The following is a 25,355-nucleotide window of genomic DNA, read 5'->3' as shown; positions in this document are numbered from 1 at the left end:
TGGCTGATCTAAGTAGTGGCAGAGAGAGCGGCTGTGAAGTTTGCCTAGTTTACTTGTTGGGAGTGTTTAGGCTCGCTGTTTCCTTTCTCTGGGAAGTCAATTATGTCACTCTACCCAGGGGGGTCCTTTTTCCTTCAGTGCTGAAGTTTTAACAACTTAGCCCTGTACCCCATAGCCTTGTTGTGTCTGAGTGTGGATGTGTATGTGTGTGTTTATACAGTTCTGGGCATTGAGCCTTTGGAAGTGTGGCACAAGAGTGTATTCTTGAAGTTTTTTTTGTTGTTGTCTTTTTCTCAGAGACTGAGCGGTAAATTGCACTCAGGAGCATTGCTCAGCGACTAGGCTGTCTGTCTCTGAAAGCATCTTTGTGCCTCTCATTTACTACTTCCAACCACATCGTACCTGAAGAACAGCCAATTTAGCTTTGTTTCTTACACATTAAGAAGACTACCGAGCATCACGATAAAAAAGGAATACAGGGGGAATACAAGACACAGAGGGAAAAAAAACAATCACCCTTTTGTCTCAATTTAAGTAATTAATGTGTGCGGTTGAAGTCTAAGCTTCCCTCTTGAGATACTTTTTAGCTCATCTTTCAAGAGAACATTCAACATCCTTCCTCTCTTTCTAATAGTTAGTCAGTATTTGCTTTATTTAAAATGCACAAACTTTACAGTCTTCGCTCCATCACAGCATGTATTCAGAGTTTCTGCCTTTTAAATGCAAACTGTTTCACCATCTCCTTTGTTTCCACTCAAAATGGTTTTAATTTCTTGAGGTCTGGCTCTCAGGCTGTTGCACATTTAAACAATCACAGAACACGGTTAGTCTTTCATACTTGCTTCTCACATAGAAGAAAATCCGTTCCGGCAGTTGTAACAACCAGTGGTGTTAATAGATTTATCCTCTGAGCAGACATTCACACTAACAATATTTCTGGGGCAGGCTATTGCCCTTAATGTGAAAGTGTCTTGTGGCTGGCCCCGTATCAGCTGGACAAAGGTTGCAGAGTTTGCAACAGAAATGCCGAGCAAGGACGTAACTTTCGACAATCTCATTTTAAACGTTACTGTCCCTTGTGGTAGAAGAGACACTTTAAGCATTTCAGGTGAGTTGCTCCACATTTCCTGTGATCCAGTGTTTTCACTAGAAGCACAGCATCAAACAACTTAATGGCTTGTTCTCAATTAGAAAGCATCAACAGGGAGTCGAAACTGCAGCTTTGACTCTCCGTTGAGTCAAAGTCATTCATTTTCTGTCCTGTGGGTCTGAATAACCGTTGTCCACTAAACGGAGATTACAATGATAGACTTGCTAGAGGCGGTGAGGAAGTGACTGCAGCACAGAAATACAAGCTCGCAGCTTACTGTAAATGGGTATTAAATGGCATACAACTGTTCAAATGCCCTGTTGCTGCGTAAACATTGTGTGAACTCACTCTCTTAGATATATAAAGCAGAATTTAGCAGGGTATACAACCAAAAATACTATCAGTGATGTTTTTAATAGGTGTAGAGAAGTTCAGTGTTCAAATCACATACCTGCTTGGTGCACATAGAAATAGTGTTGAGACATTTAATCAGTTTGTGGTTCTCAACCTGTGGCTCTGAACCACCACCACCACCACGGGGTTTCCTGAGATAAATCTAAGAGACTACAAGATGAGTGACAAGATAAGACAGAAGAAGAACTAACGTTTCATCTCCACAAAATAATTAATATTTTTATTAGGAGTGCTAGCGGCTTGTGCAGCGGTCTGTTTGACAGTAAGCCTCTATAGCCCAGACTCACAACAAGCACTGGGTGAATTGCCATGAAATTTGGTACAGATATTCAGGGTGAAGCCTAATGACATGAGGGAGCCCCTGACCTTTTACCTCCGCTCCTATTGGTCTTTTCTGTTCAGACTTCATTTGATACAGTTATGTTACCTTTTGGTTATTGTATTGGAGCATCTTTTCTTACATCAGGTGGTACACTGGCAACATGAATATGTCTCCATGCAAGGCTGGAGCTACTCCAATGTAAGATCTGTTTTTTACTGTAGCTAGTAGAAAGTCCAGGAAAGAAGGTCTCCGGTGACCAAATATTGATTGATGTTATGAAACATTTGAGAAAATCTGCAATTGGAATCAGTACTTAAAAACTCAACCTTTTTAAGAACAAGCCATGTGGATATTCCTGAATACTGATGAGCCCTTCAGTGCCTAACAAGGCTGAAGTCGATGCAGTATATTTCACAAGGTGACATTTTTGTTTTTCATATTGAGCTGCGTTGTCTGTCTTGATGAAATGATGCAAAACATTTCAGTTGAATGAGAGAGTGATCAATAATTCAATAAAAATGTGTTCATTATCAGGCTGTTGAAAAGAAATTCTATTTCAACACAGGCCTAACACCTAAAGCATTGTTTGTTCAGAGAATCATTTATTTCAGAGAAAATGTGCTGTGGATAAACAATTCTCTGAACAAACCACGTTGTTCTTGAATAACTGAAGAGCTCTTGGTAATTATTTTCTATTGACAGCGCCTTGAATTGTGGTGCCATTAGATAATTATGTAGGTGCATAATGGATTGCAGGCAATTTGAAAAAAAAAAAAAACCCAAAAAGCAAAACAAAACAAAAAAACAAAAAACAGACTAATGGAGCAGGTTAAAAGGAACAGGTGATCCCAGGTAGTGACAGCACTGATGGCCCAGTTTTGACTTGACTCTCAGCACCAGTTGGGAGTTTGGTGACATGTTGCATCAAATGTTCATGTGCTATGGGGTAATAGAAATCCTCCAGCATTTGAAGTGAAAGGAAAGTACTTTCATAATATGATGATGTTCTAAAAATATATAATTACCCAAATATAGACATGAGTACTAGACTAATAGACATGATAATAATAATCATAATAACTGCAGATCAAAAAAAAAAGAAATGAAATGGTTAAAATGTTTGAAATGATAAGAATAAAAGAACAACACAACATAAGAGTAATTAGACTCAAAATTCCAAATTACAGGCAAGTACGTACAGAGCACCCACAACTAATGCAGTTCAAGTACAAATACATGTACATCTAATATTAATATATTATTAATCCAGCAAATATAGCAAGACTAATTCTAATTGACCTTTTATGGGTGCAGGCATTTTGACATGTCCCAGCAGGAAAAGCACACGTGATTAATAACACTAACGAGGTGAGGCAGTTCAGGTGTCCTGGTATGGAGACATCATTGATGTTGTTAGTTACACCTGTGCTTTTCCTGCTGTGTGGGGACTTCTGTACAAGTCTGTACTTCTGTCTTAAACCTGCAGTACAATTTTTTGTCTCTTGTGGGGAGGGCAGAACTGGCTGTAAACACGCCAAAAACACAAAACCCCTTATTTACACGTCCAGCTAGCGAATGGTGTGTCCGGGCACCCGACTAAGGTCAGTTCAGTATCTTATTTCCTTTTTGCTCCTTTTTGGTTGGGAGCCATCTGGCTGCGTAGATTGTAAATGCTCCGCTCTGATCACCTGCAGAGCCTGAGAAAGCTTCTCGTGCTTATCTTAGACAAAACACACTTTGCTCTTCTTCTCTGACATGTAATCCATTCTCCTTGCATTTTGTGTAGCCTACATCCATCTAAACCCACGTTCTTCGCCAGATAGTATATGTTTGTATATGATGATAAATAAATGTAATTACCTGATCAAAACATGTGTATCCCTTACATTGAAACAAACTTAGACTTTAGACCTTAATTTTAATTTAGGACAAAATCTTCAGTCAGGTATTGGTGAGGACTGAGTGGGTATGAGGTGGTAGGCTTATTTTGGTACCTTAACCTGCTTAAAATAAATATGTCCTGATAACTCTGATGGAGCTCAAGATTAATTCACAAGGGCTGCTTGATTACAAAGAATTCCACCATAAAATCCTTGAATCTGTGTGAGACAGCTGACCTGTTGAGATGGGTTGCAGAACACAGAAAATCAATTGCTGACCAAAGCTACAGCTGCTGTGCCACATGTCTAAAGAAGAACTTATTGACTTATTGTTTCAGTTGCTGTGTGATGCTTAATGTGAGGTGTTAACTCAGAGGAAATATTGAATTGATTAATTGTTTATAAAAATGTTGTTTGATTTATACTTGAACATTTGAAGATCATTTCCAAAAATGTGCTTACATTCAGTTCACGAAGGACGCTGAGCATAAACAACTTAAACAGAATTGAAGAATCCCATGTGTAACTCACACATCTGTCACCTATCAGATCTCAAATCAGGAGACTTATGCCAGGCGATGTATATTAATCAGTAGACTAATTGTGGTTGGCAGTGTGTTGCCGCTGCAGTGAATAACGGGTCAGAAAGGAAACTGTGGCTTGATCACTTCTATCACATTTGTCATAAAGCTCACGCAAAGGTCACCACAGTCACATGCATCCCAGACTACAATACCTCGACCCAACCGGCAGAAAACCACTTACCTTAAGTCTAAACTTTGCATCATTTTCACGTCAAAGTAAGACTCTGGGAATATTGCACTAATATTTTAGGTCAAAATTGAGGTCCGTTTCATAAATGAGTCCCCTGCTGTGCTGCTGACAGAAGCCACAACCTGAGGTTTCTTGTGCTCTCTGCATTTTTCTTTATGAATCACTCTCTGTGCTGAGAGGTGGAGAAAAGCACTGAAGACTACTCTCCTGACTGCAAAAATAACTTCACAGATCTTATAATAGCTACATCCAAGGACTGTAGTATGTGTCTTGATATATGCGGCACCGTTCTTGAATACACCTGGAGTATCTGCCGTGCCCAGACAATGCAGGTTTGCTGGACTTGGGAGGATGTCATACACAGACTGGATGGGAAACTTAATTCGCGCTGGTTCTTCCCAAGTGGTCATGTGGGATTCTGTGTGCTCCCACCTGGTCCATGCACCCTGCTTGCTCCTGCTGACCATCTTGTGATATGTGCGGCACCATATTATCCCACTCGTTCCATGTTAAGCCGCGCTCAGTTACGTTAAAATACCAGCTCTGAGCACCAGAACTGTGCCGGGCCAGGCTGAAGCAGCAGCAGCAGCAGAGGACCAACAGGACATTCAAAGCCTCTGTGATACATATCCAGCGCCTTTCAAAGTCCATTTAACTCTCAACACTGCATGAAACAAACCAGCTTTTATTTTGTTTTCTTTTTTTTATAGCCCTTTGTGTTCTTGTCTGATATTGTGTCAATTACAAAGTTTCATGTTTTGTGTATTGTAGAAGACATGACCCTCCATCATCCTGCTGTGATTATGCCGATGGTTTTAAATGTTGTTTAGAGTAGTACAATGGTGAAGACTTGCGAGCAAAGTGAATGTAGGTAGATATAGGTGTAATACAGCCCAGGCCACTGGCAGTGGAATTTTGACACAAAAACAAAGCAGGTCGTGATGCACTGAGTGGTTTCCTGTGTGCACCATATATCTTGTGTGCATGTAAAACTTTCTTGTGATCACTGGAAACTTCGTTGTACCTACAGGAGAGTTTCTGGGGGGCACCAGATAATTTTCCATACGCTCCAGAAGCTTTTTTTTCCTCTCATGTTCCCTTACAGCCTACAGATTTGTCAGTGTGCTGTTTGATGGTGGGATACTTCTTGACTTTTTTGACTATAATCCTCTCAATTGGTGCTGTTTCTTCTTAAGTTATCTTCATTGAGATTGACAGGGCACTAAGTTCAGTCTCAGCATGCAGTTAAAAACACATGACATTTAAGTTTATTGCAGCTCCTTTTTCAAATTGTTATTTGGTAAACTCATGAGAAACTCAAGCTCCATGGAGCAAAGTAAGGTGATAATTCTCATGGGTTATGGCTCTGATGCCTTTTTCACGTTATTTCACACATCATTTTATCTGTGCTTAATATAAAAATATCGATTAGTACAGTTTTAATATTGTCTTTGAAAGGTCAACTAACATCAGAAGTCTGTGTACAAAGTGGACACATGTATCATCTCTGTCTTAGTGAGACTGAAAAGAACAAACAAGACAGACAGAAACTGAGGCATTAAGCTCTAGAATTGCTAAAAGTACTTTTTTTTTTTTACCACCTGAGTGTCAAATATCACTCACGTTGCCTGCTGGTGTAACAACAGACACAAAACTCATTCTCAGTAAAATGAGACCCATTTGAATGTCTGTATCACCCAGAGCCCGTACCCAAGCACACATTTACGGCGAGCGGCGTCTATCAGCTATAATTTAATCAGGCTGGAACGGCGTCTGGGCCGCGGGTGGTTCTGATAACAACGACGTGGACGGCTCCTCTGAGAGCCCGTCCTGTGGACTGAGGAGGTCTCCCGGCAGACGCCTCTTTTGTTGGGGGGGAATGAGGACTGATAAGCAGGGCACCAAAAATCATCCGTGGAGAATGAGGGGTGGCAGGACGGCGGTGAAGCAAGACAAAGACTGTTAAATTTAACCACCTGGGGTATAAAGCCACACTCCAACTCTGATTGATTTCCTCCCCAAAGTCGATGATGTTCAACCGGCTATGGCTTGTAAAGAGACTGCTTCTGTCTCTCACTTCTTTATCGCTGTGACTTTGTGTCTGCTTCCTCATCCGCTTTCAGACACACACACACACACACATGCCACCGCCACCACCACTCCTCTTAGCCGTGCTAATCTAAGACTGTAGCTTACCATAATTCTGACCCAAATAACATTAACCTGCGTCTTCTAAAGAACGCACAGTGCTGCCTTTTTTATTTGCATGGAAGGGGATGTAGAGGGGACTTTGTCTTTGCAGATTTTGATATGGGCATTATGCAGTCGATAAAGTCTTTTATTTTGTGATTTGTTTGTTTGAGAGTCGACAGTGCTGCACTTTATTGCAGTTTTCAAGATGTTGCGATGTGCAATTTTTCCCTCCCTTTTATTTCTTCTGATATGAATTTATATTGTTAATTTAATTTCCCGGCTGCTTTCTGGGTTCAGTTATCTTAACTCATTTTGATATGTTGTGTCTGTGGACTTTCTGCAAACTAACAACTATATTTACCCTAGTTTTGGAATGGCAGAGACATTTTGATCTGACTTTTCTTTTGTCAAAGTTTTAGCCTGATGAAAGTGACAAATAATTCATCTGATAAGGTGACACCTTAACATCACAACTGTTTGCGATTGATAAACATCTAATCCCTAAACCACGAGCATTAATCTGCTGCTCTAATAGTGTCCTGTTTTCTGGGGATTTCATCAATAATTAGGAACCTGGTTGCAGGAATTTGCTCCCTTCAAGCCACAAAGGCATTTAATGAGGTTTGTCGCTAATGTTGGCTGATGAAGCGTGGCTCACAGCCGGTGTTTAAAGTTTATTGCAAATTTGTTGGATGAGGTTGAGGTCAGGGCCATCATTTGTTATTGTTGACGGAACCAGTGGGCTTGAGAGGGGCTTCTCTTTCAAACAGAAACCTTCCCCAAACTATTGCCAAAAAGTGGGAAGACACTGTTATTGACACTGTTCACTGCGATTCAACCAATCAGCCAGCTTGACGTGCGAGTCCACAAAACACATTGTTGATAACATTCCAGTTCAATATATGAACCACCCAAAGTGCCTGCCACCTGTTTGCTTACTGTTTAGATTCACGTACAGGAGTTCATTATTTTGAAAATGCATGTCCAAATCAGTCCATTTGCACAGCTGGTATTCATGATCTGATCCTCAATTCATCTTTAGTGCTTTCCTACCTGAGGTTTCTGTCTTTTGCTCAGAACATCTGATGACAGCAACAAACGTTCATGTTCAAATCTGATGTAAAGCCTCCTGTTAGTGGCTTGACTGCCACTGACTGCTGTTGAAATGTGAGGCAAGTCACATCTCTGTAAATATCTCAGTCTGACCACCTGGATTAGATTTCAAATGTTTTTATTTTCATCCTTCCTCAGGTGACAAGATGTCACCCCAAGTTTCGCACCGTCTCCCTCTAGCACATGCTGTCAAAAAACAGAGTAAACAGCTTCCTGTTACTGGCTTGGTGCAGCTCCCAGAGTTGTTGGACAGAAAATGTACCCTCTGTCACTTTGTGCATGGGAACATCTTTACTGTGACAACCACAGTCAGCTGGTGATCATGTTGTCTAAATGCACAAGTCTAATCGGGTCTCGTATGAATTACAGCAGGGATGTTTGACATTAAAAAGTCTGAAATGCTTGCGTGCACTGTATTGCAGTTCCTGACTGTTGGTCTTCTGAGGTTATAAGCTGTGTGTGTGTCTGTTTGTGCAGGGAGAATGAGGTCCTGAAGGTCCAGTTGAAGAAGTATGTGGGGGCGGTACAGATGCTGAAGAGAGAGGGGAGCCAGGGCAATGATGGTAAACAACACACACACACACACACACACACACACACACTGCATCATTATGACCTGAAATTAGATTTCATATCTGTGTCCCAGTCCATCTATTTTGCTCTCAAACATAAATGCTCATAGACGCACGCACAGAAAAATAAGGTCATCAGTTTCCATCCACATCCCAGATCACCTCTGATGCGTTTCTCTGGGGCTCAGAGGACTGACCTGTCTTTTACAGCGTGAAGCCCCATCAAACTGTGAGCGAGCCTCTCAGTCCTCCGTCTTTCTGACTTGTCCTTTTTGTTGTTTGTTTTTGGATAGATTTGATAAGTTTGACTTTGTTTCCAGTGAGATAAACTCCTGCTGTATCAAAGGCAAATAAAATGAATACGGCAGATTATAGAGGGCCACATAATGGCTGATTGCATTTTGGGGGACAGACAGAGAGTTGTTATCCGTGACGCCCTGAAGGTTTTATGTGTTTGTGAGTTTGATTGTGTGTTCTTGTGGGACAGAGAGGGAAAGAGATGTGTAGAACTTTGTAATATCCAGTTAATGATTTTTTTTTTTTTTTAAGGAGCCATGAGAACAAACAGCTACATGGTTCTATAAGTCTTAGTCCAAGTTTTAATAATGCAATGTGAACCCATCATGGATTTTAGTTATTGTTTTCTCAGTTATTTATTTATTCATATGGGTGAGAAGAAAAAAAAAAGTAATCATTTCTATCTGTGATTTAAAAAAGATGGAAACATTCGCTGCAGTTTTAGATTACAGTAGATCAAAACTGCCTGTGAATGTTTTTCTGTGATGTAAGTCTGGGCGACTTTGTTTTTTAAATATCTCCTTTCTTATAAAATAGTTTTATGATTAGTGTTATTTGGTAATGGATCTGTCTGTCCTGGTCTGAGGTCACAAAGTCAACTCTACTCAACTCAAATAAGGATTAATTAAAATCCTTTGCTGTCATAGCTCAACCCATTCCAGTTTCTCTTTTGTTAGAAGCTTCTCCTTATGTATGGAGAGGAGAAATGGTTCCCTCCATCAGTCTCCCAGTAAATGCAAACAAAACGACCCACAAAATAACAAGGGCGTAACATGGCATTACTGGGATTAGCAATTTTAATGTCATTATTGGTATTTAAGTTGTAGTCTGATACACTATTTATGACTGTTAAAAGGAATCAAATTACTGCCCAAGAGGTACTCTAACATCACCCAACCGGACTGGTATAACACAGATAGTTCGGCTAATACTATTCGCTGTTGTTTTATCTTCCAAATTAAGTTTGTGAAAGGTAGAGTTTTTGTTTAAAACTAGTCAGATAATGTGATTGTTTGTGTTTGTCCATTTGTTCCCTGATCCAAGCAATTAACAGTCAGTACGGTGTTGTTCTTGATGTTAAAAATGATGGCCGGCAACAGCCAAAAAAAGATCTAAACTGTGTGAAATTGGACTTTACCTTTAACGTGAAACAACTACCAACCGATCTCTGATCTCTGTTTGTCCTCAGAACACTTTCGAAAGCTGGATCATCCACTGGCTATAAAAACATTTAGGATATCTTTATAGAAGAAAAGATAAAGGTTGCTTTCTGTTCAAACAGTCAAATAGTGTCAGGTGCTTCGACATATCTCACTTGTTAAATCAGGACAGATCTGTGAGACTCCGGCCTGCAGCCTCGTCATGTTTAAAACATCACAACGGATTTCACATTTCATCCTTCTGCTTTCTGCCAATTACCGTGTTCAGCTTGTCAAACATGGCCGCCTGGCCTGCTGACACCGGAGAGCACGGTGGGGAAGAACACTGACGATGGGAGATGATTGGAGGGAGCGGCGGTGATTTCCCTTCCACATGAAAAGACACTCGTATTATCAGGAAATAGCCATCACCCAGCTCAACTGCATTGTCTTGACAAACCTGTTCCGGTTTGTCATCAAGCCTCCATTCTTCTCTCTCATCTCTAGTTTGCCGCTCTCCTAGTGTTTTTTTTTTTTTTTTGCCCTTCTTGTTTTGCCGCCACTCATTATCTTTCTTGCTCATGTTGACTTTTCATTCTCTTGTCATTTGTACCCTTTCTCTCTCCTTTTCACCCCTCCTTCATCCCTCTTGTCTTTGCCTCTTTTTTTTTTCCGTCCTCGCTCCCCTCATCCCGACAGGCGTAGTAATTCCCTCTCCACAGCGGCGTCTAAATGATTTCATCCTCCCTCGCCTCTGTCTTCTCCTGCTAATGATGTGCCTCGTTCCATCATACTTTGATGTTGACTACCACAGTTTGCTGGTATTGGTGTGTGTGTGTGTTGGGAGCAGAGGAGGAGGAATAATGTTTGAGCAGTTTAGGGGGAGCAAAAATGGTGGGGGCAAAAAAAAAAAAAAAAAAAAAAAGGATGAATTGAAGCACAAGTGCGCCTTCTTCATGTGCTGTCAGCGTGCTTCCCCGTGATCAGTGCGGCACCTTTTTGAAACCCCTCCTGTCTAATGATTGTGCTGCAGACGTGATCTCTCGAGTGCTCCTCAGGCGCTGTCAGCCCCACTGACATCCCACAAAAGACGGTTCCCCTTTCTCCTGTTTCAGAGGAGTGATAATTATTCTTTCCTGCGTGATGCCTTCTATCTCTGTTTGTTTGGGGGGGTTTCCCCTCTCTGACTATACGTATGTGTATGTGTATGTGTATGTGAGAGAACAGTACGTTTGAGTTACTGTGTTCTTCTTATGAATGTGAATCACAATACTGTGCAAACGTGTGCTGCGTGTTTGAATCCTGTTTGAAAAGCGTCGCCATAGTAGAGGACAGGATGCTCTTATACTAAGCATATCACATTAGCGTTACTCCAATTTATGTACGATCAAGGTGAGCTGAGTGTTTAAGTGCTCTGATGAGGTGTGTGTGTGTATACGTGTACTTGCATGTGCATATGTCATTAAAAGAATCCATTGGCTGAACGCCAGAGGAGAGAAGTGAGGTGAGTGTGTGAGAAACACAGGCCGGTGTGACTTGGTAGAGGGCTTTGTCAGTGATAGAGGTTCGGCATTAGAAACAAGGGCACTGACTGGATAAGAATTTGTTTTCTTAGAGAAACTGTGCTGTCTCATCCTCAGTGGAAGCGCTCTGTCTCTTAGGAGATAATGTTTCAAGACGTTTCGTTCTCCCAGGAGGAGGTTTAACGGCTGGCTGGTTGACCGGCTTGTGTTTGACTGATTGCTTCACCCGGGGGATTGATTCCCAAAGGGAGATAGTCACCGAACAAGGGGAGATGGGTTTCACCTCCTCCCCCCTTGGGACAGCTAATTGCTGCATGGGCTGTATATAAAAAAGGCTGGGATAGCTATCAGGAGTTTTTAACCTGTCAAGTGCTGGCTGGGCATGCCAAGGACACTCGAGGAGATCGATAAAGGGTCAGAGGGCTGTTAGTCTGCCGAGATGGAATTCCCTCTCTTCCATTTTCTTGTCAACAGCTCTGTGATAGTTCTATTTCCTCCACCTCTTTTTTTAAAAATCTATGCTCTCCATTATTTCATTACATGAATGCTCTTATTTTGTAGAAGCAGTTTGTCTTTTGCACATATGTTTTCGAAGCCCTGCTATTTCTTATATTTTCTCCGTTTTTTTTAATTCTTTATATGTAAATAACCCCTTCTGTTGATGTTTCTGCCTCTCTCTCCCTCTCTTGTGTTTCCCCCATCAGAATTAGATGTGAACAGTGGCCAGACCTGCTCTTTGATTCATTCTGCTTTTTGCCTGTCACTGCGTACATGTTTAATTCTTCCATAAATAAACCCACGGACAGCAGCTTATTCATCTCCAATAAGGAAATGGATTACACGGCCGTTTAAAACCCAATAAGCTTCCCTTGCTGCGCTTCAGTCTCTCCTGCTCTCTCCGACAGCCAGTGGCCTAATGAGTGAATGAGAGGCATTTGTCACCGCTGCCTGCCCTAATAGGAGTGTGTAACTTATTCATTACACACATAGATCTGCATTTATTGTCCCTCTGTGTGCTCGGCCTCGCCCTTGTAGGGCCTTGGGGAGGTCAGGCATCCTGCTGTGACGTTTCAGTTGTGTGTGTTTGTGTTTTTTGCTGTGCACAAGCCTGCTTTGCGCATGTATTAAAGTGTGAAGGTGTGTTAGTTTAATAAAAACTTGGGTTGTGTGTAGCTCTACTGTTTTCTGTTGTTAAACCAACAATATGGTGTGTGTGTGTGTCATTATGGAGGTGGATTTTCATTACTTGTTAACTAGCGAGTAGCTGAGTTTGTTTGGGGGTTAATGTGAGAAAAGCAGGCCACAGTGTCGAGAGGGGGTCATTATTAAGCAAATGTGTGTAGGTATGTGTTTCGTCAGGGCAAATGTGCATATGTGTGCACCTTGATGTGCTGCATTAGTGTTAATTGTCCTGCGGGCGAGTCCCACTTCCCTTTGAGTGAGTGTAGGTGAGACGCGGTGTGTATGGACGTGTGTGTGAAGACTAAATTAAACTGTGCGTTAGCGGCTGTAGGTGGACACAAAACTGTTGTAACTGGTGTGTAAGTGGTTTATGTTATAAAGTTATTTACATCCCAGTAGGCCGACAGTAAAAGAGCAAATGGTGAGTCATTCTCTACGTGAATTGAGATTAATTGTGCCCACACGTTTATCTGTAGCCTCAGATCATAACAAGAGAAGCTGGGCAACACCTCACAGCCTCTCTGGTCTTAATCCAGCAGATTGGGCATGTTTACCAGCTCTGAGGTGTGAGGGACTTTCATTTATTTCAGCAGAGGGTGGTCCGTTTGTGTGTATATATGTGACAATTAATTCAACACACATTGTTTATTTACCTGGCAGAAGAGAGGTGATATAGCGCATATTGTTTGTCACAGGTGGGGCCAGGTGGTCACCGCCCGATTTATGCACCTGCGTCGTCATATCTCTCAGGCGTTTCCATGTGGACGCAGCAGGGGTGTGTGACAGATTTCATCACCTGGACGAATCAGTGTTAATGAACATTTTAATCATCCCACTGAATGCCAGAGCCTGCTGGGTGTCATCACGTCCGCCTTTCCCAGAGATAAATATGGAAAAGAGCGGCAGAGGAGGGAAAGCACTTCAGCAGGGCTGTAGATTCCCATCTGATGCATTTGTTGTTCCTCTCAGGAAACAAGATCTTAATATTTGTTTGACTTGCTTCCATTTTATCACAGCGTTTGATAATGCAAACATTATATTGTTTGGTTATCTGCACTGTCAACTGTTAAAAAAAATGTCACAAATTAAAAATATAAATCCAAATATACAGTAAAAATCAAGTGGTATCAGCATGTGTTTGAGCTTGATTTACAGATCTTTCCATCACTTTCCATCACTTGCTCTGATAGTCTTTCATTGGCTGTTATTTATCTGGAAAACTCATTAGCCAGAAACTATTACTGTGACACCTGGCCAACCGTGAGCTGTCATGTCATTAGCCGCTGCATATTTTAAAGGGTTTTTAATAGGATGATGCATCCACTTTGGAAGCCACTGCACTAATGATGTAACACAGCAGTGACAGAATCTGTGGTCTTGTTTTTTCTGCAGCTTAAGCGAACAAGTAAAATAAGTGGTTTGACAGAAAGACCACCGATGATCAGTGACAGAAAAAGAGTGGCAGCTTAAGAAACTTCATCTAGAACAAACAACAGGGAGTGCTGGGTAATGTGTTTGCAATCAGTGTCAGTTTTTTTTTCTTTTTTGCAGTTAAATGTATTCCATTGTAGCTCTAAAACTAAAAACTTCAGTAACTTTTTAAATTAAAATTACAGTTTTTTTACAGTAAATTAATGGCAAGGTGGGATCATATAATCACAGGACGGCTCCGCCACAAGTAGATGAGTGGTGATTATCTTGTAATAAAAATGATAATACGTTTTTAAAACCTGCCTTACTGAAAGGCATAAAAACAATAAAAGATGTGAATTTTCAGTTAGATTTATTAGCTGTAGCTGAAGAAATTTGCCGAAAGGTTTGTTTCTAATTGCCTGTATTTTAATCAAAAACGAGACTGCGAGTCTGAGTTTGCAAGTCCAAGTCATTTAATAAGTAGCTTTGCCATGTTGAAATCTGCGCTAAACATGAACTAAGAGTCCGAACAGGTGAATCTAAGAGAATGCTAAGATCTTTTACTTGTTTCAACTATCAAATCATCTTCAAAAGGGATCAGCAAAGAGCTTACTGAGGCACAGAGGGATTTTGAAGCTTTCAGGCGACTCAGAGCAACTCAGTTTAAGGAGGACAGTTCTAATATTTGTGCTCATTCAATCCTCTTGAAGCTTTGTAATGGAGTGTCTGTGTGTCTGTCTCTGAGACTGGATTAAGTAAAGAGAGAGCGCCTATGAAGAGAGAGGAGACAGACTGAGCAGGAAGCCCGCAGGTGATGCATCTAGAGATTCACCTCCTCTTTTGCCTCGGGGTATTTTTGAATTCACACACACATTAAGACACACATGCCTCTTGGTGATTGCTGTACTTGGTGCACAAAGTCTCTGCTAGTTGGTTTACACGTGTGTGAGTCGGGGTGCGTTTTGCGGGAATGCACTGCTGTTAAACAAGCCCAGCATCTTTCTTTTCAGCAACTCCTCTTCGTCTTCTCCACGTTTGCCTCCCTCCTCTATCTTGGGAGTGATTAGATCTGGTCCCAGCTCGCCCACCTGCCTGCCAGTGTAGGAGCTGGTGCTGTATTAGCAGACCTGCCACTCTTTTACTGCATGACTGCTTCTGCCTGGTGTTAACACCACACTGACTTACTTTTGTATTTAGTCCAGGCGAGGCGAGGGGACTCAGTGGTCCTTGCTGCGAAGAGAGCAGATGTCGAGGACATAGGGACAGCACGACGGCTACTTGTTACACCGGCTGTTGTTTAACTTTGACACGTTTTTGCTTTGGCAGCGCATGGAGGAGCTGCAAAGTGGCGTGATGTTCAGGTGCATGCATCACTAAGAACAGAAGGAGAGTTTGAGGTTGAGCGTCTGTGTATGTGTGTGTTTTTTTTTTGTTTTTTTTTAATGACAAACGGCAGCTGTATGTCGGATACCTGCGGCAGTACCTTTCACTGTTGTTGCAATACATGCTGGGTAGGAGGTGGAGGCTTGGCGTGCAAGCATACTTTAGTAACAATGATATCATTGGCTTGGTTGAACCGAGGATGACATTAATCAGAGCTGATTGGTGCTCTGCGACAGCCAGCCTACGTGGCGTCCCACACACAGAGCTGATAATGAAATTGTTGGAGCATCTGTCTCTGATGTCCTTTGCCCTCTTAGTCGCCTCATACTAGTAAACATTTTGGTTGGACACGAACATTTTATTTACAGGAAAGTTTTGTTTTTTTCCCCCACCTTTAGTGTGTCCTTTTCTTTTGTTCTCATCTTCATTAGGCTGATTGAACATAACTGAATTTACTGTGAATCAGACGTGTCTCAGAGCACAGCGGTTGATTGTATTTGTGATATTCGATGCGTGATGTTCAAGCGTTGCCTGTTGGTTTTTCCCGATCGGAAGAAGCAGCACAATGTAATTTGTTGCTTTCACTTAAATGTGTTCACGTGTTGAATTTGAAATAGCATCAGCAGATGTTGCCCAGTCTTCAGAAGCAGGGTCTGAATAAATCCATTTGAATGCGGTTGGTTATTTTGATCTTTATGACTTGAGGCAGCTGACATCATTTGAATTCCTGTTAAATGTTTCTTTTTTGTTTCATTTCCACAATTTGATGCCAGGTGGAAAATACCAGCGTCAGCTAAACACCTTCAAATACACTACAGGTACTGACTCTGCTTTTCACAAAGTTTTCTGTTTTTTCTTTTTTTTTTGGCTTTGCAATTTGCTCCTCTCATTAATTACCATGAAGTGAAAGTATAGTGTGATCAGTCATTCACTGTCAGTTTGACAGATGGTGACACATCTTCTCTCATGATCAATTTAATAATTAGATGCCTGTCAAAACAGCTGCCTTACTCAATAAGTATAGAACCTTTGTTGTTGTGATGCAGTCAGTCTTCTTCTCTCTCCTAAAGGTTACTTTTACATTTCATTAAAAATAGTACTTTTTTCTTCTGATGTTAGCAGAAGAACTGCCAAATCATTGACATTAATGCTATTTCAAAGTCTGCAAATGAGACGCTAAAACATGCTGATGTTTAGCAGGTAAAATGTTTGCAAAGTTTGCCATCTTAATTTAGCATGTTAGCATGCTAGCGTTTACTAACTGGCATTAAACGCAAAGTACAGCTGAGGATGAATAATTTTGTAGGTATTTGGATCATAAACCAACATGCTGGACAAAATTTAAATTTGACTATATGGTGAAAGTCAAGGGTTCCCTTCTTTTGAGATTCATGCTGTGGTAAACATGAATATCTGTGCCAAATTTTCATGGAAAGTCAAATTGCTGAGACCAGTCATTACTATCCATAGAGGCTGTTTGAATTCTTATTTGCTCTGTTCTTTGGAGAGCAGCAGTCCCTGCAAAATCAAAGGGAGGTCATTGTGCGGTGATGTAAATAATGCTTAAAATCAATTTGCAGGAACAAGGAAAATAATGCTGACTTTGAGAATGAGTATCTTACTAATCCTCCTGTTCTTTTCCAGAGTAATTTTCATTGAACACAGACAGATGAGCTTCTGTTCTTTGATCAGTGAGATTACAAGCAGACAGTACAGCTACTGCAATGGTCAAACCCACAATACCATGACAAATTATTACGACCAGAGCAGGTTTATGTTCTAAGACTACAGTAAGCGCTAAGAAAATGGCAGAAAATAAGAGCCGAATGGAGACAGACATTCCAATTTATTCTACTCGCCAGCATTCTTGCAAGAATAATAATAATAAATTTAGTTTGGAGTGCCTTTCAAGGAACCCAAGGATGCCTCACCACACAAAGGAGTCATTCTTCTTGTCAACTTTCAGATTGAGTCCCCAAACATGTGGGAGTAATCTGTTTTGAGTGATATGTCTCGCCTTGATTATGAGTTTTATTTTTCTTTTTTGGAGCACCGCTGGGATTTGGATATGAATATTTAGAGTCTTACACAGATAACTATCCACGCTCGTTTGGAGCCTTTTCATTTCAAACCCCATGGAGCCTTTGAGAAGCCGCCGCAGCCCTCTCCTGAATAAGTGCCACCAGCAAACCAGCAAATCTCTATCTCTTTATCTCTGCCTCAGAGCACATTTCACCCCATCTCCTCGCACCAACCCCGCACCCCCACTCCATGTATTTGTGTGTGTATGTATGTGTGTGTTTGACTAATGTCTGAGTGTAGCTTGGTAATGCGCTATGTGATAACAGCCCAGCTCTATAAACAAATTAATCCTGCATCTTATGTGCCGGGGAGCACCGCTCTCTGCTTCTTCACAGATCTGGAGGTTTAAGAGGAGAGGTACAGGTGAGTGGGGGGGTGAGATGTGCCTGTATGTGAATGAGTGTAAAGGAACAAAAAGTAGGTAAGAAGTGGGTTTTTAGTCAGTTAAAAGAGGTTGAGGAGCACAGATGGACATGAAAGTTGCAGTGAAGTCCTTTGAGAAAAACCTTAATAGCACTTTGAAAATCTTAAAGTTGAACTGAGTTTTTGTATTCAGTTCCCACAGCCGCGCAAGCAGTTTTGGAGGACCTGCTGGTTCCTGGACTCTGCAGGTGTTGAAATGACATGAATGTGAAGTAAGATCTAACGGGAAACATTATTGAGCTTGACTAAAAAGCTTCCAACTTGTGAGTGGAATACAAACTAAACATGATGGTGGATCCTCCTGAATATTCATTATTGTAAAGGGACAGACGTCTTATCACTTCTAGGACATAACTGCTACTGCGTGCACTTGTTGATTAATGGGGTGGAAATATTTTGTGTCAGTATTCACAGGTAATAAAATGTTATGACAAGCTCCACTTAGTGCGTCTCCTGTTGCCAGTTCATAGATGTGTCGAATGTCTCAGATGCCATGGCGAATGCTCACCTAGAGGCTTGAAATATAGACTCTGTCTCCACAAATATGTCCTCTCTTCCATGCACAACAGTTGTTATGATTTATACAGTATGTCCTTTCATGAAAAGTGAAAGTTTCCTTCTAAAGTTTCTACCCAGCGTGATACTGAATTAAAATGAGCTTGCAGAATGCATTCAGCAAAAGAAGAAGTGCATAGAATTAGATACTGAATTCAGTCTTTTCCAACAGCATCCAAGTTTTATGCGTCCCTGTTCTTGACAACACTAGGCAGGGGACAGAGGGTGGAGACGGATGAGCGTAGTGACTGAGAAAATGATGAGATGCTGCAGAACTTCTTATTCCAACCACTTCCTGACAGATATTCTCGTCTTCACTCCAGAGAGCTCTTTCGTATCAGTCCAACACCTGTGCAGAGGATAAGGAGAGCTCTCTAAAGGCCTTTGCCATTCTTGTTCTCATTTCTTTTTCCTCCTCTGGGACGGTACATAGGGCTTTACCTGGTCTATCCAACCAGCTGTACCACATAAGATCCAGAATACCAATGAAGAGTCTGAGAGTGGTTTGTCTGCTGCACAGGTATTCTGCATCAGCACCTTTGACACTAACATGCATCAAGGGTAAGCAAATTTTAATTGGTGAGAAATGAATAAAATCTAGCTGGGAACGCAATCGATATATTTTAAGTTCAGATTATCTGCTCACCTGCAGCAAAGAATGTTCACCAACCAAATAGTGAAAGAGAAAGTTGCTGTGGTTTTGTCTGAGTGCATTTTCTGTTAAAGTGAAATCTTTGCAAAGTGAATAGCTGCTGTAATCAGTTCATGGATCTGAATGGATTCTGTATTGAGTTTACTCGAGTCCTGTGAATGTGACTGTGATAAATAGGATTTTTGTCTTGGCTCAAGTCTGATTACGATATTAGTTCAGATCAGTAGGATTAGAGATGGGGGGTTTTGAGATTAACTTGATCCACGGTTTGTTTTTAGCATGACAATCAAGTCTGCATATTTTTGAGTTCTCATATTCAATACTGAATTACAGATTTTACATCCACGTCTTGCTCTCATCTTACGTCATCTGTGTTGTCATTTACATGCATACAGATGCAAACAAATCCGATTCAGCTTTATAACTGCATTGCAAATATGGGTATTTTTGTGCTTATTGGCTGTAATTACCTCCAAAGACTCTGAAGTAATGATACAGGAAATCCCCTTTACAAATTATGTTGAGTGCCCAGTAAAAGTTTTACGCCATAATGACAATAAACGCTTTCCTTTAGCCTGTCTTAGTTCTTTGTATAACAGGCTTTCACAATTTATTATGCCATCAGATCTCAACATGTTAGGTTCATTAATGTGTGATGCTGACTGAATTCACTAGCAAAACCTTCATTATGGTGTCATCCTCTGTGAGCCTCCTGCAACCGTTTTCTTTCTTAAATTGGAAATCTCTCTCACACTGAAATTGAGTCCTCAAAATTAACATGTTCCCACCATTTAATATACATGCAAAATCCATGGCATCTTTTATCTTGCAATGAAAACAACTCCTGAAGAATAAAAAAAATAGCTTTCTACAACACTGAGAGGATAACTCACTTGGAGGGAATCCACTTCATGGGAAAAAGTTTTTTTTTTTTTTTCTTGTCTTCAGAGCATTTATTGGACTTTCTCCCTTGGTGAATCCCACTGTGCTTCAGCCAACTCAAAGAAATGCTTGTTTTGTAAAAGCACTTTGGAGTCTGGATCAAAAGCATTTTCATAGCACCCAATCTGTGATTGAAATATTTAATACTGGCACACAATCCTCATGCAATCCCTTTCTCTCTCATGCCTTTTTTCTTCACTCACATGCATTTTCTTTCCTTTACATTTTGTTCCGCTGCCTCTTTTCTCCTTTGCTGTCCCCCCGTATCTCATCTCTGCTCTCTCACGTTTATTCTCTTCCACACCGCCGATCCTGTTGCATTAATAATCCACGCTAATTCTGAGTGAATGTGAAGATATAAATAAGAACCTGTATGTATATTTGATCATCTCCTGGACCTTTGACCACCCGTAGAAAGCAGCTATAGCAGCTAATAACAGCCTGTATTTCGGAGCTGCTGCCATTTCTGAGCCGTTGTCAGAGAGACAATAATGGAGGTAGATGGCGAAAGAGAAAGAAACACAGAAGTACACTTTGGAGTGTTTTTGCTGCTCTCCATGTCCCTTTCATCGTCTGCATGTGTGAAAAGCTTCTGAAGTGCTGTTTTTTTTCCTCAGTTTTTTCCTCGTTGTGCAATTATAAATATGGAACGAAGTGTCAGGATGTTTTGGGGGAAGCTATTGACATCAGAGAAGTTGTAGACTGCTTCCTGGAAGTTCACTGCTTAATGATTGTGTGTATGTTTTGCATATGCCAGGGACAGGACAGATGATCTGATGTTTTTGTGTGTTGTATAAATCATAAGCATAATGCAGATCCCTTTGCATCAACACGGCAGCTTTGGTCATTCCACTGTTTCGACTGCTTGCATGCTTTGTCTCTCCCTGGTGTTTTCTGCCGCACTACTCTGCTGATTAGGCTCGACAAAGAGGAAGCTTGGACGTCTGTGGATAAGTTAGCATGATTAAAGGCCACTTAATAAAGTTGGACAAGTTTTGATGTCGAAACTTATTAGCCACAGTACACTGAGCCCATTTGTGGTTATGAATTAGCCAGGCTCCTGACAGGCCCACAAGGTGAAGTTGAAGAGTTTACAAAAACAAAATCTAGCACGGCTTAGTTGTTTTCGAGAGCAACGTGCGACGAGCAGGTGGTCCTGATTGTAACATGTTGTCACCCTCAGTGATTAGCTATGTCTGATCTTCAGTGTGTAATAGCACCCTCATCTCCTGCATAATTGGCTCTCGTATTGATTAAATAACGTATGCAGTTGGTAGTGTTTGTTTAGGAACTCGGGAAGTTGAGGTTCTTGAACTTGTGCTGTTGAGGTGTCGTATGCTGGGGTTCACTGTGAATGGCAGCTGCTTGATAAAAGGAAAGATGCATATTCTTAAGATTCTGTCCGGCCTGTTTGATAGGATGTAATGTTTAACTCACTCGAAGAGCTCTTTTTGTAGTTATTTAATGATTTACTTATTTCATTTGTTTCACTCTCATGCATCATATGTGATCAGTAGCTTTATCTGTCAAACAGAATCATCTGGTTATCTGAGTTTGTAATTGTATCACTACCGGGATAATCAACTTTAACAACAGAAATGTGATAGATAAGATAGATAAGAATATATTATATGTGGTGTAATATGAATGTATATGATATATGTATGATGTTGAAATTTTCTCTTCTCTAATTATGCTTTTGGTTCAAAATGTAACATTTCCCAGTGCTGAGGGCAGGTATGTGGAGAGACGCAGGCGTCTCAGCCTCTTTGGCAGTACTTGTGGTAAAAGTTCATCTCTATGAATAGATGCTTTTGCTCTTTGAGCCACGGGAACTTCAAGCATCAAAATTCTAGTTTTGCTTAAACTCTGCTCATTTTACACATCAAAATCTATTTATAGGTTTTTGGGGTATTGTTAGGGAAAAAAGATATATTCAACCTTTTGTGGCCTCAGGGGGAGCTGTGTGAAGTCTTACAAATGTGCTCAAATGATGCCACGAGTCAGAAATTAGAAAGAAGTGAACTGTACACCACACTTGTCATCTCTGCTTGAGGCAAGCAGCTCAAGGCTACATTGTCCTTGATTGTAGGCCAAAAACTCTCTGATTGAAGTGCATTGTGGAGAATGTGTGCGCCAGGTTTGACAAGGACCCAAATGCATGAAAAGCCCACATGTGTAATTGAGAACTTTTATTTGCTCAAGTCAACACAAACACAAAAAACCTCCTGCCAGAATGGGCAAGGAAAATTAATTAAACTTAACAGAGACATAAGGCACTGAACTAACTAAATAACTCTGTTTATGAGGCAGAACAGACTGCAGTGAGGGTAGCTTGGCAATGATGTCTCCAAGATGCAGCAATCAGGATCTGGAACAAGTTGTGGAACAACACCATATGTATGCTGCATAATGAGTTTAACAGGAAAGGCAAATGTAGAGGCAGATCATCAAAGCAAACTATTGGCCATCAGTCCCGACCAAGGAGAAGCCAGTGATGAACAGGTCATATCTTGTTATGATGTCACATTAACTTAGCATGGTTTTGGATTATCGGATGGATTATTCCTTTAGTTGTGATTTTAAGTTTTCACTTTAATGGCACAGTGTCGCAGCAGATTTTGTTGTTTCCTTGCAACAGCAGATAAATTAGGCTAAGAAAAATCCTCCACAGAGAAGAGACGTGCAGAATCTCTAATCCACTGTCTTCAGTTAATAATGAAGTGCAGCACTAACACTTCTCATTTGGATGCCACTTTCATGTTTGGAAAACACTTGTGGCAAAATGAACTATTTTCTCTGCGTAGTGTTGATAACATCTACTGCGTTGTGTTTTTCTGCATAGACACAAAACACTCAGACTTCATATTTAATTCCAGTGTGACCTTTATGGACGTTAATGGACATGATGGTTTTGAACAGAAGCTGTGACGTTCTATTAGTGTGATAAGCTCTTTTGTACTGTCGATGCAGCAGCTCTCTCCAGGTCTGTATCTTTTACCCGTAGATGGCAGTGTGTCCATGAGTCACCAGTATGGCGTCTGTGTCTCTGCTGGTCTGTAATGTTGCGAGGAGAGGCAGGCAGACAGCCACTGACAGGCCTCCGTAATGTAGATTTACCATAATGGCCTGCAAGGAAATGAGATGTACGCTGCTAAATAGTTTGGAAAGACATCTTGCTCCGCTCTGTCGTGGCCTGACCTTGCTCTGCGAGAAACAGTAGAGCAGATCATTGATTTGACAAGGGATTTGACGAATGAGAAGAAGTGGGAAGGGAGGACAAAGGGAAAAGAAACCTGTAACATTCTGTCCTTTTCCTTTTAATCACCACTCTTTTGCCAAGTCGTGGGATGAAGTGATCTGAACCTGTTGATGAGGCAGCAGTGGAAGCAGAAGGGTCGTACATTAACGAGCACCATCGACATATGCTCTCACCCCATCGGCTGCGGATTTGCCACCTCTTTCTTCTGCCAGCTCCTCTTTGGTCCTTTTACTTGGGTCCCTCAATTAAAGCTGGCTTTTGTTCCGGAGGCTCATATGAGGCCAGTGGTGTGTGTCATTCCCCTCATCCATTATGGATCAACACCACGAGGAGTAAGAGCAGCGTTTGGACTTGTTTTAATGGAGGGATGTCTTCATTGTGTGTGCTGTAAAAGCACTGATAGACTCGACGGGCAGGAACAGGATGCAACTGGATGATTATGATGATATTGATGAAGATAGTGACGCCTTTCAGTAAAGTTTATATTCAGAAGTTAGGACAAAAAGGATAAATATTGATTCATTGCATTGATTTTGTTTTCATTTACTTTTTTTGTGACTTTGACTTGCTCCAACTAAGAGTCGGACTTCAGATAGATATCAGCATTCTTGACTCCCTTTAGAAGGGCTGATTTGCAGTGTATCCTGTATTCTGGCTTTGCCTGACTTCGCCCAACCAAAATGGGAGCCGAGGTGAGCAGGTTATTGAAACTTGCCCACCTAGCTCAAAGCTACCAGGCAGGCTAATAGGCTAGTGGTGTTCACACATAGAGGGAAACAAATGTTCACCTTGCGTTATTCACATGTGTTTATTTATGTTACTTGGACTGACGATATTTGTGTCTTTGTGTTTGAGTTGTTCAGTCTAGAGGTTGGAGAAGCGGCTTGTGATCAGAAGGTTGGCGGTTTGATTCCCTCACTGAACGGGCAGGACAAATTTGGGTGTGGTGGAGAAATGCCCCCCCCCCCTCCATTAGCCAGCTGAGGTGCTCTTGAGCAAGACACTTAACCCCCTTAATTTGCTCCCCGGGTGCTTGATAGTTACAACCCACTGCTCCTCTGTGTTTCACTGCATGTAATTTGCTGGGCGTTGCATGTGTGTGTTCATGAGTCAAATGCAGAAGACAAATTCAGTGTGTGTATGTACATATATATATATATATACTGTCAATAAAGCGATTATTCTTCTTGTTATTATTATAATAACATGTCAAACACGGTTCAGAAGACAAGTTCAGTGATTGAAATGGGTTGAGGTGATGCTTAGCAGACAGTTCAAACTATCTGTAACTCAAAATTGTCTTTTTTTTAACATTAAATTTAAATTTAAGCATAGAAGTCTTATGTCTGGCAACTTTTTGATGAGGATGTTATCAAGGAATACAGATCAGATGTGCGTGCATCTTGTGCTTGTGATTCTTTACCAAGTCTGTATGTGTTCTAATTGTTATTCTGATTGAGGTTCCTGGCCCTCTCTTTTTTTCAGACTGATTTTTTTTAGCGTGTGTGTGTGTATGTGGTATAGTTTCATGACACCGGCTTTCCCTTTATGCTCATAATAACCCACTGATAGCATCAGAATCAAAGCCCTCTGCTGATCCTGATGCCAACCTCTATATTTTCTCTTTTTCTGTCTCTCACTCTCTGTCCACCATTTCTCATTATCTCGCACTCTTGGTCTAAGTCTCTGTATTTCATTTCTCTCTCGCTCTCTTTCTCTCTTTCTCTCTGTCATTCTCAGTAGCCTTCCTCTGCTACCACCCCCTGGCTTTCCCTCAACTCTAAAATAGGAAATGTCTAAATTACACTTGCTAATAGGTTGCAGCAGCACTGTTTTCCCTCTCTCTTACCCTCTGTCTTCTTCTTCTTTTTAAGTTAGTGTTAGGGACTGAACACATTTCATTTGATACTAAATGAAAGGACTGTTCTTATCAACTCTTGAAAAAGGTAGGAAAAACTCATCCTCTCCTCTCCTCTTCTCTCCTCTCCTCTCCTCCAGATGGGAACATCAATTCTTAATGCTCATTCTGCCACGCTGGTACCAATCTCCCCCTAGGCATACAAAACCATAGCACAGGGCACAATCTCAAACACTCAGTATCTCACTTCCCTTATCTGAAACACCGACAAGAACACGTAGTCTTC

The 25,355-nt window shown here is 41.2% G+C and overlaps 1 protein-coding gene across 3 annotated transcripts in view; it reads left to right on the top strand.

Annotated features, from left to right (window-relative positions):
* The window catches only part of snx29 (sorting nexin 29), a 113,928-nt gene that overhangs the window by 18,955 nt on the left and 69,618 nt on the right, over window positions 1-25,355 (top strand). For all 3 annotated transcript variants that reach the window (XR_006841969.1, XM_046376192.1, XM_046376191.1), the window contains exon 14: window positions 8,264-8,349. Coding sequence is in view for 2 of the 3 variants with exons in the window: in XM_046376192.1 (XP_046232148.1) it covers window positions 8,264-8,349 (86 nt within the window). In the remaining variant the exon portion in view is untranslated. The remainder of the gene's footprint in view (window positions 1-8,263; window positions 8,350-25,355) is intronic.

The sequence above is a fragment of the Scatophagus argus genome, chromosome 21, assembly GCF_020382885.2.
Source record: "Scatophagus argus isolate fScaArg1 chromosome 21, fScaArg1.pri, whole genome shotgun sequence".
NCBI classification, from domain to species: domain Eukaryota; kingdom Metazoa; phylum Chordata; class Actinopteri; family Scatophagidae; genus Scatophagus; species Scatophagus argus.
This window is presented reverse-complemented; position numbering and strand designations above follow the sequence as displayed.